General features: G+C 44.2%; 3 protein-coding genes across 3 annotated transcripts; 2 read left to right on the top strand and 1 right to left on the bottom strand.

Annotated features, from left to right (window-relative positions):
- The first annotated feature begins 55 nt into the window (after window positions 1-55).
- On the top strand, window positions 56-1,164 carry LOC126865180 (uncharacterized). Its single transcript, XM_050617386.1, has 3 exons — window positions 56-323; window positions 477-636; window positions 711-1,164. The coding sequence occupies exons 1-3, from the start codon at window positions 194-196 to the stop codon at window positions 1,066-1,068; spliced, it is 648 nt and encodes a 215-aa protein (XP_050473343.1). The 5' UTR covers window positions 56-193; the 3' UTR covers window positions 1,069-1,164.
- Window positions 1,165-1,482: 318 nt separating this feature from the next.
- LOC126865176 (tigger transposable element-derived protein 4-like) lies at window positions 1,483-4,720 on the bottom strand. The gene is made up of 3 exons (XM_050617383.1): window positions 4,574-4,720; window positions 3,823-4,426; window positions 1,483-3,737 (listed from the first exon to the last, which is right to left on the bottom strand). Exons 1-3 carry the CDS (start codon window positions 4,695-4,697, stop codon window positions 2,375-2,377), a joined length of 2,091 nt encoding a protein of 696 aa, XP_050473340.1. The 5' UTR covers window positions 4,698-4,720; the 3' UTR covers window positions 1,483-2,374.
- A 2,634-nt stretch (window positions 4,721-7,354) lies between these two features.
- Window positions 7,355-9,553, top strand: LOC126864507 (uncharacterized). Its single transcript, XM_050615920.1, has 6 exons — window positions 7,355-7,738; window positions 7,829-8,230; window positions 8,336-8,593; window positions 8,666-8,729; window positions 8,810-8,904; window positions 9,404-9,553. The coding sequence occupies exons 1-6, from the start codon at window positions 7,355-7,357 to the stop codon at window positions 9,458-9,460; spliced, it is 1,260 nt and encodes a 419-aa protein (XP_050471877.1). The 3' UTR covers window positions 9,461-9,553.
- Window positions 9,554-13,183: the final 3,630 nt, after the last annotated feature.

The following is a 13,183-nucleotide window of genomic DNA, read 5'->3' as shown; positions in this document are numbered from 1 at the left end:
ATATCTCCATCGAAAGGAATTTTTTAAATTTGAAATACAGATTCCATCTTAAATCGATTCCGCTTCGATAATTGACACGTGTACACTGTGAACTACCGTATACTGCGCGTTACTGTTATTTACGATCCAAAATTTTGATAAATTTGTGATTGTACGCATATTAATTAAATAGGAGATTTTACCGAAAGAGATAATGTCAACGGTACGTGGTGCTTTGGTAGTATTAGAAGGATGTGACAGGGCGGGAAAATCCACCCAGGCGAAGTTGCTGGTTAATGCGTTGAAACAACGTGACATTCCGGTCGAACAACGAGCGTTTCCTGGTAATCAGATTTTTTAACAATTTCATACAAGTTTAAGCACATACTTATATCAGAATAATTACCGATAGATTGATTTTCTCTCTCTATTTATTGTACATAACCTTGTCAAATGATAACTAAAATAATCAATATTTGATTACATGTTGCTTTCAGATAGAACAACTGCCATTGGAGAAATAATAAATAATTATTTGAACAAGAAACTAACTTTTTCATTGGAAACAGCGCATATGTTGTTTTCTGCAAATCGATGGGAATGCAAAGATGAAATTTTGAAATCTTTATCTAGCGGTACTACTGTTGTCATAGATAGGTAAGTATCAAACTTTGTATCGATCTCGAAAGGGCAATTTTTAAGTATAACATAAATTATAAATATCATTGCAGATATGTTGGTTCGGGTGCTGCTTATACTGCAGCCACAACTGGTAGAAGTTTAGATTGGTGCAAAGCACCTGACAAAGGACTACCTTCTCCGGATGTAGTTATATTCCTCAATGTTTCCAATGAAACTCAGTGTTCACGTAGCAATTGGGGAGATGAGCGGTATGAAAATAATGAAATTCAGTCACGCGTTGCTTCCAACTATAGGAAAATAATGGATCAAACATGGTATATAATTAATGCGGATGACGACAAATCAAAGATACATTCTCAAATATTACAGAAAATATTAGATGTTATAGATCAAGTTAAAGATTTACCTGTTGGCAAATTATACGAATCTATAGGATCTGAGAATTGATATTAATAACTTGAATATAGTTACGAATGTAACATAAATTGTATCAATGTGCCTCTCAAGCATAATAACTAGATACAAAATATGCTTGTTCTTGTATCTCAGTTTTTTCATTTCTCGTTCTAATTCTTTAATGATAAAAGCTAATAGCGTTACAGTAGAAACCTAGCTCCTCTAAGAGGATGACGAAGAAAATGCGAATGCGTTGTAAATGTTAATATTCGGAGGTGATATATGGTGTATCCATTGAATGAGAAAATGAACTTGGCACGATCGTGCTTTCACATACGAAAACTTTTTGTCCACCGATTTATATTATTTGAAATTGTATATTTTTGTAGAGTAGGTAATCAAACTTATATATACAAATAAATGTATACAATGAAATTGTATACATTTGTATGAAATTGTATACAAAATGTGATATGTAATATGACAGTTATTTCACGAAAAACGACGATTCGCGGCCTTAGATGTAGTATTTTTTTTGTCTCGAAACAGTTAAAGAGATCTATTAAGCGTTTAAATGACAGGCTGGCTGAAAGAGATAAATTATCATTTTGATATGGATAAGAAGCGCATGCCATTTTTTCATACGTGTATTAATCGTTCTTATAAATAACAGTTTTTAATTATTAATAACAAACAACATCGGTGAATATCGTATAAACTTCCATTTTGTAGTATATGTTAATTAAAGCATACTGATTCGAATCGATCGAAGGTAGTAGCAGAAATTATAATAGAAGCGCAGACGACAAGTATACATTATATTCTATCAGTAACAGACATGCGATTAGTACGAGTTGCCACAGTGATACGGCAATGTATCATAAATCTCCGAACATCATCTGCATATGTCGAATACTTGTATCAACTTCGATATCTATTACTGCGGATTTCTACGCAAATTCATATTTTTGGAAATATAGTTAAGAAAGTAGAATCTCGGTAGAAAATTGTCTTTCTATGGAGTATTATAGAAAGCACTGTAACTCTGCATATTTTATATATTTTTTCATATTACGCGCATTTATACTTTAACAGAGTATATCATTGTTGTGACTTATCGTTTCAGATATCGAAAGCAATAGCGATATTCAGAATGATTCGATTATAAATATTTATATAACCCGATTTAAACTAAAAAACAATATTTCAAAAGAATATTCTTAAAAAGCTTAAAAATATTCTGCGTTACGTATAATGAAATAAAATTCTTTAAAAAAAATCGTCTTTCGTCTTGTTTCGATACGCGTGGAAGAATAATTTATAAAATTTCTCTGCTTTGAAAATTTTTAGAGAAATTTTAATCCCTCGGAGAAACAAACGGATTTATGTTAAAAATACCTGATTCCACGATATTTTTATTACGCCGAGCACCGAAAGAATAATCCGTATCCGGAGAACCAAAAACGAAAGAGGTTTCGAACCGTTTAGACCAGTTATGATTCGTTTTCAATTTCTTTTCCCTTGGTTCGCTCGTTTCAGAATCATCCTCGGAATTGTTGGAAACAGAGTTTCGTCGGTTCTGCTTCGTAAAATTCAAGATTTTCTGATGAACGGAAGGCAAGCTGCTCTCGTTGTTCGTGACTACGTTCGAACTTTGACTCCTGCTACGATTTTCCATGCGTAGTCGAGGCGTATCTTGGCCAATCACTTCGGAAGTAACGTTGCGATTGTTCGTAGAGGTAGACGGTTGATTAAATTTGTCCAAAATGCTAGATCGTACTGTTCCTTGATTCGTGCATTTAGACTTTGCGTCACCTTGTTCGTTGTTCAAGCGTTTAAACCGCGTCAGGTTGTTTCTTACCACGTTATGTTCAGAGTTCCTTATTGTTTCACGATCAGTCGCATTGATATTATCGATTAGGTCGTTGGCGGAGTTAGATTGGGCGGTTGAAATGGACGATAAAGTCAAAGCTTCGTCTACGACCGGTTCGAGAGACTCTCGTATCTCGTTCGCTTCTGTTTGAAACGTTCCATCCCTGGACGAAGTCGAACGGATAACGTTCGGGTATTTCGATACAAAGGTATTTTTAATATTCCTCTGCTCGGACGCACATCGATTGCCATTCCGTTCCTTCGTAGAAAATCGTGTCTCGCTGTAAATTCTCTTTTGCGACTTTCTACGTCCGCCGCTCGCTTCCGCTAGATTTTCCTTTTTCGTGTTATACGTTATCGTTGCTGTGCTTGCGTTACCGTTGACGTGACTCGTTACCATGGAACAGTCGTATTTTCTACATGCACGGTTCTTTACGTTTAGAGGCGTCGCTCGAAGGTTCCGATCGGATTCGTTCGGTAGCTTTGGAACAGTCGCTTCCGAGATATCTTGCGGCGTGTTTTTCAACACAGAATCGTTGTCGCTCCGTTTAACGTTTTTGCGGTTGGAAAGCTCGTAACAACGACATCGATGGTTCTTTTCGTACGTCGCCGGTTCGCTCGACAGACCGTCGTCGAACGTCACGAATTTTTTGAACGAGATACCGACTTTCAAGCTGTTCCAGCAATCGCAATCGATCCGAAGAAAACAGTCGTCGGTCCTAAAGTGGGTCCTTTGAAAGCTGTATACTATCAGTTCCCGCGGTATCGACTCCCATGCTTCGATCAGCGACGCCAGGATGTCGTCAAGATTCCATTGCATGGTATGTCGCTTTAATCGCTCTGCGTACCTTTAACAACAAACGTTTCACCGTTGTCCGACAGGGAAGAAAGTTAAGCAACGTTCCCATCAAATTTTACTGTCACGAGACTCACCTTCGCCTAAATACCATCTTAACGTAATGGAAAACGTCCCTCCGCAACGGTCGTAAAAATGCCGGGAAATCTTCGGGAAAGTAAACGAGCTGTACGTTGCTCGCTACGAAATCCTTCAGCGCGCGAGCTCTGCCGCGTCGTAGAAACAGCAAGATCTTTCGATTAGACTCGGTCATACGATCGTTCACGTTCGACAGCCAACTTCTGAACAACTCGTCCCCGATGCAAGAATCCTCGCTGTGATTGTAAACGTGCTCTTTCGCCGTTATCTTGGACGCGTACGGTCCGCAGACGAGGAGCGGCAGTTTCGTCGTTCCCGAAGAATTACAGCTCGTTAAAACTGTCACTCGGTTCCTCGATGAATCGATCGCCCTTGGATCTTCGACCCCGTTGCACGGGATTCCCGAAGGGAGAACGTCCGAGTACATGGTCAGCTCGTCCGCGTGAAACAGATCCTTGTGCCTGTACTTGACTATCGTCGATCTCATCAGGTCGATCCAGTCGCGGTAATCGGTGAACATCGGTGCCGGCTGACTCGTCAAATCGCCAGAGAAGCCGTACTCTTTCAAAAATGTAGTCAACCATCTGTCCGAGCACTTGAATCCTACACACGGTAACACCGAGAGAAGCAAAGTTTAATCGGCGGTCGACGTTAGCTGCATTTCCAACCGAAGCTACTACTCTATCGACTTCCTATGCGCTAAAAGAGAAAAAAAAAAAGATAAAAAATATTATCAACGGGATTAAGTACCGTTCGAGCCACTTATCCTTGCCAGTTGCAGAGCCCTGTCTCGCAGTAGACGTCTGTCCAACGGACTATTCATCGCGTACTTCTTACAAGCCCATTCGAACAGTCGCTCCTTTACCGCCTTCATAGTGGTCTTGTCGTTTATCTTGTTCGTGCTGTGTTGGAAAAGTATAAAGTATCGGTAAGAATCGGTGATTTAATGCGCTCGAAGGGTAAAAAGGTTATTTCTCGAAGAGCATAGCTGCAGGATTCACTGATGATTTTCGATCGCCGATCGAACGTTGTTTCTCGTTCCTCGATTAGACGGTTACTCGGCATCAATTTCAGAGGGATGCGTCGATTGGAATTTCAAAGCGCCCGAGCATGCTTCTTAATTGCTGTCCTTCGCGTCTCGATCGCAATTTTTCGAAGGGAACCTCGTCACGTTGCAAAAACCGATAAGTTTGGTGGGGGAATTCGATACTCGGTAACGAATACCAAAGCGCGGCAACAAGTTGCTGACGGCGTTGATGAAAAAAAAGACCAGCCCACTCTGGAAAGCAATTTTGCAGAGAAGCGGGGCAAAAGCAGCTTTTATTTCCATGGATATGCGCGGTGAGAACCGTGCGTTAACCGTTCCACGAATATCGCTCATCTTGCACGCCGAGTTGGATTGCATTCCTCTAGGGCGTCGTTCTGACGAGACACTTTCCATCGTAAATTTTCATCTAATACGCTGCTTTATATTACCCTCTCCCTCTCTCTCTCTCTCTCTTCCTCTCTCTCTCTTCCTCTCTTCCTTCCTATTCCATTTTCCACCCCTGTGAAAAGTCAAACGCGGCTCTCATTATTCCGACGTGGAAGCAACGCTATCTGTTCTGCGATCGATTAAAACAAATCAGTTGCGTTTAATTGGTTGGTCTTGTCGTTTATTCGAACGACTCGATCGCACGTTCGGAACGATTTTAAAAGGAATAATTTATCTCACGAACGATCTCAATTCGTTCGTAAGAGGAAACAGGATCGCGGAAATAAACAGCAAGATACGATCCATCCGGAGCTGGAGCATCGATCGCGAGCAAATCTAATTAATGGGCGCTCGCAATCCCACGACCATTAGCGGCATTTCGATGGGACAGGCTCGCGTGCCAACGTTGTTCGAATCGGTGGATCTCGACGGGCCGAAAATCGATGATGGATTTGTCGAAGAGCGTGATAAATTCTATCGGCCGTTGCATTTTTAATGGCCGACGACAAAGGACGACGAAAAGGTAAATAGAGTCGTCAACGTTCTTGCACCGAACGATTATTTCTAACCAGATCGGCGGATAACGAATGACACGGAATGGCAGTGAAATAAACAGCTAGTTGTTTACGATGCGTTTATACAGCAGAGATATTGACACAACGGTTGTCATTTAGTCTGCAGCTTGGATTCGATGCGATTAGGTTGACAGCAGAGTGGCGTTATCGTCATCCTCGCAGTTTCTAACATTCGTTATTTCACCTTTCGAGGAATCGATAAAACGCTCGTGATTTGTAGCACTTTGGCGAAAAAAAAGGGATAACAAACGCGACAGGGTTGCTCGATAGGAAGATAAATCCACTGGAGCGGTTTGTTATTCCGCTTCGACCGTTCAATGATTCATAATTTAACGACGACTGGAAGAACGACGGACGTTCTAATGGCCGTAAGTGTACGTCCACTCGCGTTTGTTTGAATTAACGACTTTAATTCCGTTTTATCACGGCCGATTGAAGAGCCCGGTTTCGTTGTTATTTACGCGGTTGCCGGGAAACGTTCGACCGCCTGCCGCGTCACCAGGGATGATGGTGCGGCGCGATTTCTTTTTAAGTTTCGCCGCATCCTCCTCGAGGAACAGTTAGTCAGTTTTCGTGGCGACGCGACAGCCAACTCGGACTGTTTCTCGCTCTCCGTTTTCCACCGCGCGACCGATCCTTCTGCTCGTCCAGAGCGTCCACATCGCAAATTTCGCGATTCGCTCTCGCGTTCGTTCTTCGCGCAACCCAAAGCGTTCTCGATTTAAACGGACGTCGTTGTCTCTGCGAACGGAGAACGAGTAGAGCCCGATTCGAATTTTCATCGTTCGAAATTTCCACGCGCTCGAGAGTCTTCTTCGGGCTATTCGTCGAAGAAGGTATTCGTCGCGACGGAAGGTGACGGAGGTGTTTTCTTAGTTAATCTGTTCGTTGTTTCCTTCGTAAACCGTTGAACCGTCGCTGGAGGAACTTTGATTTAACGACCGACGCAGTTCGATATTAACTCTCTTTTGCGAACGATCGCCGATACGCAGCGCGGCGAATAAACGGAAAAAGCACCCCGCGTATCGAACGCGGCTAACAAACAAATTATCGGCGACCGGACGATAAATCAGAGGGGAAAACGCTTTTGTATACGCGATACGAGTTCACTGGATTGTTCGTACTCGCGCGTATCGAAATAACGTGCCTCCTCTTGTTTCCTGTTTTACTATTTTCCGCTTTTGCTAATATTTCAAATCGACGATAGGCGCTTCGTACGGTGGAAAGAGCGACTAATTGCCGGCTAGACCAAACTCGATTCGTTCGGAGATCGTAATCGACGACCTTTCGCGTATCTCTCGCGATATTTCGTTCGTCGTTCTCGCATCGTAAAATTGCAGGCCGCAGTAAAGTTTGTAAAATATGCGGCTAGACTTCGACGCGAGTATTTTTTCACAGAATTTCCTTCGACGGAACGCGCGTGGCGACAGCCCGCAGCTGGAAATTTCCCAGAGAAACAGCAACAACTCGATAACGAGGAAAATGAATTTTTCAAAGTTGATGGAAAAAGAATTGCCGCGTTACCCGAGGAAAGAGGTTCTTCCATTGTCGAAAACCCGGGTAAAGCCGTTCGACGTTGAAAGTACGTTGTCGGATGTGACCGAAGCGAGAAAATGTCACGCGAGAAAGTATCACGGCCCGGACTCGCTATTGTACTCGGCGATTTACCCCATAGTTTCCATAATGAAAGCGTTGGGTTTGGCGCCGTACGATTTCACGGGCGACCAGCTAGTCCCGTCCAACTTCTATCTCCTATTTTCCTTCGTCTGCATGGGTACTTACTCTTACTGTATACGCAACGTGTGCATAAGATTCCTTGCCGTGAAGAGAGAGAAAATGATCCTTAACGTGGTCGAAACTGCCAAGGTAATTGCAACCATTTTTTCCAATCGCGCGGTCGATTTCCACGCAAGTAGCTACGTTCGTTAGACGATTAACGATGCACGGTGATGGCAGGTACTGGTGAACTATCTGATCGCTATGTACGATCTCATATCGGTGATATTCGCGAGGAAAGCGTTCTGCCGCATTTGGAACGCGCTGCAGGATTTCGACGAGAGGCTCAGCCAACTGGGTTACCCGCGCAAGGAGGTAAAAACTCGGATAGCGGCGTGGGTTCTTTTGATCGTTCAGATCGTCGTTTGGACGGTGATTAATCAGAGCGGAATGTTCGCCTTCAACGAGTCTTGGCTGTTTAATATGAGTTACATGTGTCTGTACGTCACCAACGCGTCATCCGTCTACAAATTCTTCGGAATGGCGAGCTTTCTCGGTCAACGCTTTCATCAGCTGAACCAGATCGCTAGGGATAATCTACCCTCGAGAGTCGGATACAAAAGCACCAGCGTCAGCAGAAAGGTGCGGCGTACATATCATAGCTAATTAAAATCGAGCTGCGTTTGTTCGTACGATAGCGCGCAATAGCGAAGCGTAACACCGCGTCTAACGTTTACTCGAAAAAAGACCATCCAGGAATTGCACGACGAGTTGATGGTATCCGGCGAATCCCTGGGCTCCCTTTACTCGTGGTCGCTATTCTTCTGGCTAGGAAATTTGAGCGTACACATCATCAGCAATCTCTACTTGATCATCGATTGGATCATCGTGACGAACGCCTACAGCTTATCTTGGCCCGTGATATTCAACACGAGTTCCTGGCTTTCCGGATATATGGGGCAGCTTTTGGCCCTGCACCTCGTCTGCGATTACACGATAACCGAGGTAACGTATTCATTTTCTAAATTAGTCGTAACTTTCGAGCGGAGATTTTAACGAAAGGACCGCAAATTGCAGGCGAATTTCATGGCTGTGACCCTGGTCGAATGGGACGCGAGAGTAGTCGAGAGATATCCACACAATGCGAGTATTTTAATACAAACGCGTACTTTTACCAAAGCCACCGTACGCGATCGTTCGATCGTTCGTATCTTTTTTTACAGGATACCGTTCGTACTACGCTGCACTTTCTCAATAGACGGCTTCATTTCTCGGCCGGCGGTCTCTTCGACGTCAAGTTGTCGTTGCTCTGTTCGGTAAATATATTTTCTATCTTTTCCGCGGAAAAGTAGACTTTAATTACCAACGTACTCCTCTCTTCTTCCTTACGCATCAAACCATGCCCAAAGAACAACCCGTCTTTATCTCGTCGGTCGTCCGAATCTCGTTACGTTACCTTCTATCCCACCAAAGCGAGAGATTAATTGGATTTCGCTTAATAACCACGATCTCCAAATGTACCGTCGTACCTAGATCGTACCATCGTAAATTGCATCGCGAAAAAGCATCCGAGAGGTTAGCGTAACTCGCTCCTCGATATCCCGGTTCCGTGGCAAAGCCGAAACGAGTTCGTAATAACAGTTGCACGCCAAGTTTGTCCAATTTGCAGCAGACGCTTCGAGCAAAATCGTTCATCGGGATCCCTCGTTTACGGTTCGACTCTCGATCGCTATTTTAATACAAACCGGACACTCGACCAACGATCAACGACCCGTTTGAAGCTGCTGTTCGAAAAAATGTCGCTATTGTTTGCAGATCGTCGGAGTGATGTCGACGTATCTGATAATCCTTTTGGAGTTTCCCTCGACTTAGTCTTGAGCAACAACACGGAAGAAAGAAGCAAGCGACGTTCCAAAAAATTCGATAAGATCGTTCGTCTTTCCATCACGGACCAACCACCGCCATTCTTCGTCAGTTTCCTGGCGCATTCGCGTCCGCTCGGTCGTATATTCGTGAAAACTATTTTTTCGCCGGTAAGTAGTACGTCCAGGCTTTTCACGTACCACCAGATCTATAAGTATACCCGTGCATTTGCATCGGAATTGTATCCGGATTTGCGCAAAGGGAATCGAATTTCATATTTTTCCCGAATTTACGTTCTCGTTCGATAGAAATTCTCCGATTGTAGCGACCAGGTGCAACCTTTCCCTCTCTGTTCCGTTTTTGCGGATAAATAAAGGTTATCGCGGCGAGGCGTAAGTTTCCCTCTCTGTTCCGCTTTTGCGGATAAATAAAGGTTATCGCGGCGAGGCGTAACATCCTCGGCGTTCCACGTTAGAACGATCGTACGACGGTTCGATGCAGATGCCAGTTTAAAGGAGAGCGGCTGACTCGTAACGAATTCAGGAGCAAATTTTACGACGTTGTTCGAAGAAGATGCATTTCGACGAGATATAAGATACAGAAGGCGAGAAGTCATCGGGCCCCGTGCGACGAAGCCGATATTTTCGACGAAGTGAGATCCGTCTCCGAGTGTCTGGCTACGCCCATTGCTCGCGTTAACCCTGTTGCGATCCTCGAACCTTCCCTGTTTCGATCCAGAGGCGAATCTTTGATATATTCGAGACGAAACCTGCAGCTCGCGTGCAACGGGCTCGAGAGATTACAAAGGAGTGGCAATCAGATATCGGATTTCTCTCGACAGAAAAGTGCGACAAAAAGATAAATAGAATTTTTCTGACGACAGACTCGGATGAAAATGGATCGAGCTTTTTCCCACAACTAGCGGCAAAGGAAAAATAAAACGATCATTGACATCGGACATCGGTGAGCGTAGGCACGTTGCGGCAATTTTCCAGGCCATCACCCTGGAAAATTGCTTCTTCCCTCGTTCTGTCCACTTCCTTTTTTTCCCTGGTGTACCGCGTGCCAATTTCACCTCGCACCGGTGTAACTTTATCAGTCGATTAAATTATTAAGATCTCGACGCACACCCTTTCTCACCTTTCCGCTACTCCCTCGGACCTCGCGATCAGCGACGCTCCTTTCGTTCCGTACTCCGATGCTCGCGAAACCGCTACCGATTCCTTTTCGTAGTTCGATCGAGCGGCAAACGCAAATTCAAAGAGACACGACCTCCGATCCTTTCCTCTTCGTCCGCATCGCGATTATCTTTCTACTCGTTACGTTCGCTTCTCGATGCATTTCCCTCGGAACTGTACGAGTCACGACAAGAAACGTACGATCGTAGTGGAACGACGACGATTAGGAGAGAGCATCGACAAAGCGAATAGCAAAGGAGGCAGCGATATAATGGCAAGGGAGTTTAACAGTTCTCTATAGACCGAAACGCGGTTGTAGCGAGTTCAATCTTGGATTTAAGTTGTACGTAGCTGCGTCGTCGTTGGGACGGGTCTGCCTCGGCCGAGACAAAGGATAAGCTTCCAAAGGAGCGAGACAATTTCGTAGGTGTGCGTTTGCTAGCTGGAAAGCGTTTCATAAATCTTAATCTTTCGAGGATTTGGGAGCCGGGGCTGTTGCCTCGGTCTGGCTATTTTCTTGCCTGGCGACCAGACAAACGAAACAAAACGTTATCCGAAAAGCCGAGCTAACTAACTCGTTACGTTCGATTAACGTTCCATACCGACTGTAAATCGATAGGAATTAATACGATCAGCCCGAGAAGCGGTGGCAAACGGTTCGATAAATTACAAAGTGATACAGTGATGGCGGGCGGCTGCTTTAATCAACTGCCGTGAATCGATACGGCCGAACGCTCGTCAAATTATGCAAGCTTTTCGCTGATACGAACAAGAGATTCGATAAGAGTAAATCGTCGATCAGTATCCGATCGTGTATCTTCGTTTGCCTCGAAACCATTCACGCGAACGCCCTCTGAAACGTCGTTGCCTAATTAATTGGTACCAATTTGTGGTAATCCGGTGCAACGTAAACAGGTCCGATTCGTCTAATTTTATTGGCTATCGAAAGCGGATGCAATTTATACCAATATCCACGTCCTGCTTAAACGGCCACAGACGCTAATTACAATCCGCTGATTAATAGCTTTGTTCAAATACAGCTCTTAATTCGTTCGATCATTTTATTTTCCCTCTCCCTTCTCCGTTTCTTAAGAACCAAAGAACAAGCGAATCGAATAAAGTCCGAATAATGCGAATATTTGGACATTTTGGAAATTTTGTCGGGAAGAACGGCGAACAAGAGGGACGTTTTCAAGTGTTCTATCGCGAATGTTTCTCATTCGAGGTAATTAGTTACCAGCGCGACTGTTTTCGTGGGAATTTCATTTCGGAACCGAAGAATGCTCGGCCGCACGGTACGACCGATTTACGACTGTATTACGTACACCGTGTGTTACTTTAATATCAAGATATATACGCTCGCGACGCAAACTCGTATCGCAAATTTACGTCCAAACGTGTACGCGTCTCCATCGTTATCGGAGAACGTTGTAACTGGCGCACTAATCGTGACAAAGTTATAACGTTATCGCTGATCGAATTCTTCGTGGCCTTGAAAAAATGTATTCTCGTTTATTCTTTCGTTTCGATCGAAGTTCGAAAAATGGCGCACGTCGTACGTACCATACTCGTCGAAACATTTCGAAATCTGTGCGCGATGATGCTGTTGGTAAAAATTTGCCGGCCTTGACACACGTACACCGATCACCAACGATTTCCAGGTACGTTGGCCGACGTAGTTGCAGCGGTGACGGTAATGGCTGACCGTCGTCACTACCCTCGCTTAGCGTCGTTCGGTATCTGCGTCGCAACTGTGTCCGGCGCATACGAGCATTCTACGTCACTGTATCATTTTATCTACCGCGAGCAAGATTTTACCGTTACGGCCCCACGAGATCCGAGACGTTTTCATAACATCGTGGCGATCTTTCTCGATAGCCGTTTCACCGCTGTGAAACGACAAGCACGAGGACGAACATCGATCGCACTACGTAACCGGGCTTATCGACGATGTTACTTGATCGTTCTCCGCCTCGTTGAACCGGTGACGTGAACGAGAATCTCGCGAACGACGCCGATATCACCGACAAGACGATACGACTGAAAAGGTTGCCGATTTCGGAGTCCATTTAAAACTTAGTTCTGTCGTTATCCTATCGACGTACGTGCGCGTGCATACAAAAGATGTATACCCTTTGAATCAACTCGATTACAGTGCGCGTATGTATAGCATTTTTTGGCACAGCCGAGTCATCGATCGCGTCGATTTTCGAACAAATCTTAATTTTATAAACGATAACGATTCGATCCGAAAAGATTCGCGTGAACGGCGGTCAAATCGATTTTATCGCTGTCCTTCGCTCTGATTATGACAGACCTAAGCGATTCGATCGAAACAAGGAGAGGAATTACGCGAGTGAAATTACGGCCCTCCTTTCTTGTTTTTCACGAGATCCGATTAGTCCGTGACCAGATTGATTATTCGAGGAGCTGCGCTTCTTCAGATCCTAACGCGTTAGGTGTAAATCTTAAACTGCCTTATGGAAGCGGGCGTATATTTTTATTAAATAATTTTTATTAAAAGGACAAGATATTAAAAGACCTAAAAGACCTA

This window comes from Bombus huntii, chromosome 4 (genome assembly GCF_024542735.1).
Source record: "Bombus huntii isolate Logan2020A chromosome 4, iyBomHunt1.1, whole genome shotgun sequence".
NCBI classification, from domain to species: Eukaryota; Metazoa; Arthropoda; class Insecta; order Hymenoptera; family Apidae; genus Bombus; species Bombus huntii.
Note: the sequence above shows the minus strand (reverse complement) of the source record. Positions and strands in the feature narration are given on the sequence as shown.

Excerpts from the sequence above, each read along its gene's own strand:
- LOC126865180 (XM_050617386.1), top strand. The coding sequence starts at position 194 with ATGTCAACGGTACGTGGTGCTTTGGTAGTATTAGAAGGATGTGACAGG. Across the intron at positions 324-476 it reads CGAACAACGAGCGTTTCCTG|ATAGAACAACTGCCATTGGA; the intron begins GTAATCAGATTT and ends TGTTGCTTTCAG. Across the intron at positions 637-710 it reads ACTACTGTTGTCATAGATAG|ATATGTTGGTTCGGGTGCTG; the intron begins GTAAGTATCAAA and ends ATATCATTGCAG.
- LOC126865176 (XM_050617383.1), bottom strand. The coding sequence starts at position 4,697 with ATGAAGGCGGTAAAGGAGCGACTGTTCGAATGGGCTTGTAAGAAGTAC. Across the intron at positions 4,427-4,573 it reads AAGGATAAGTGGCTCGAACG|GATTCAAGTGCTCGGACAGA; the intron begins GTACTTAATCCC and ends TACCGTGTGTAG. Across the intron at positions 3,738-3,822 it reads AAGATGGTATTTAGGCGAAG|GTACGCAGAGCGATTAAAGC; the intron begins GTGAGTCTCGTG and ends TTGTTGTTAAAG.
- LOC126864507 (XM_050615920.1), top strand. The coding sequence starts at position 7,355 with ATGAATTTTTCAAAGTTGATGGAAAAAGAATTGCCGCGTTACCCGAGG. Across the intron at positions 7,739-7,828 it reads ACGTGGTCGAAACTGCCAAG|GTACTGGTGAACTATCTGAT; the intron begins GTAATTGCAACC and ends CGGTGATGGCAG. Across the intron at positions 8,730-8,809 it reads AGTCGAGAGATATCCACACA|AGGATACCGTTCGTACTACG; the intron begins ATGCGAGTATTT and ends ATCTTTTTTTAC.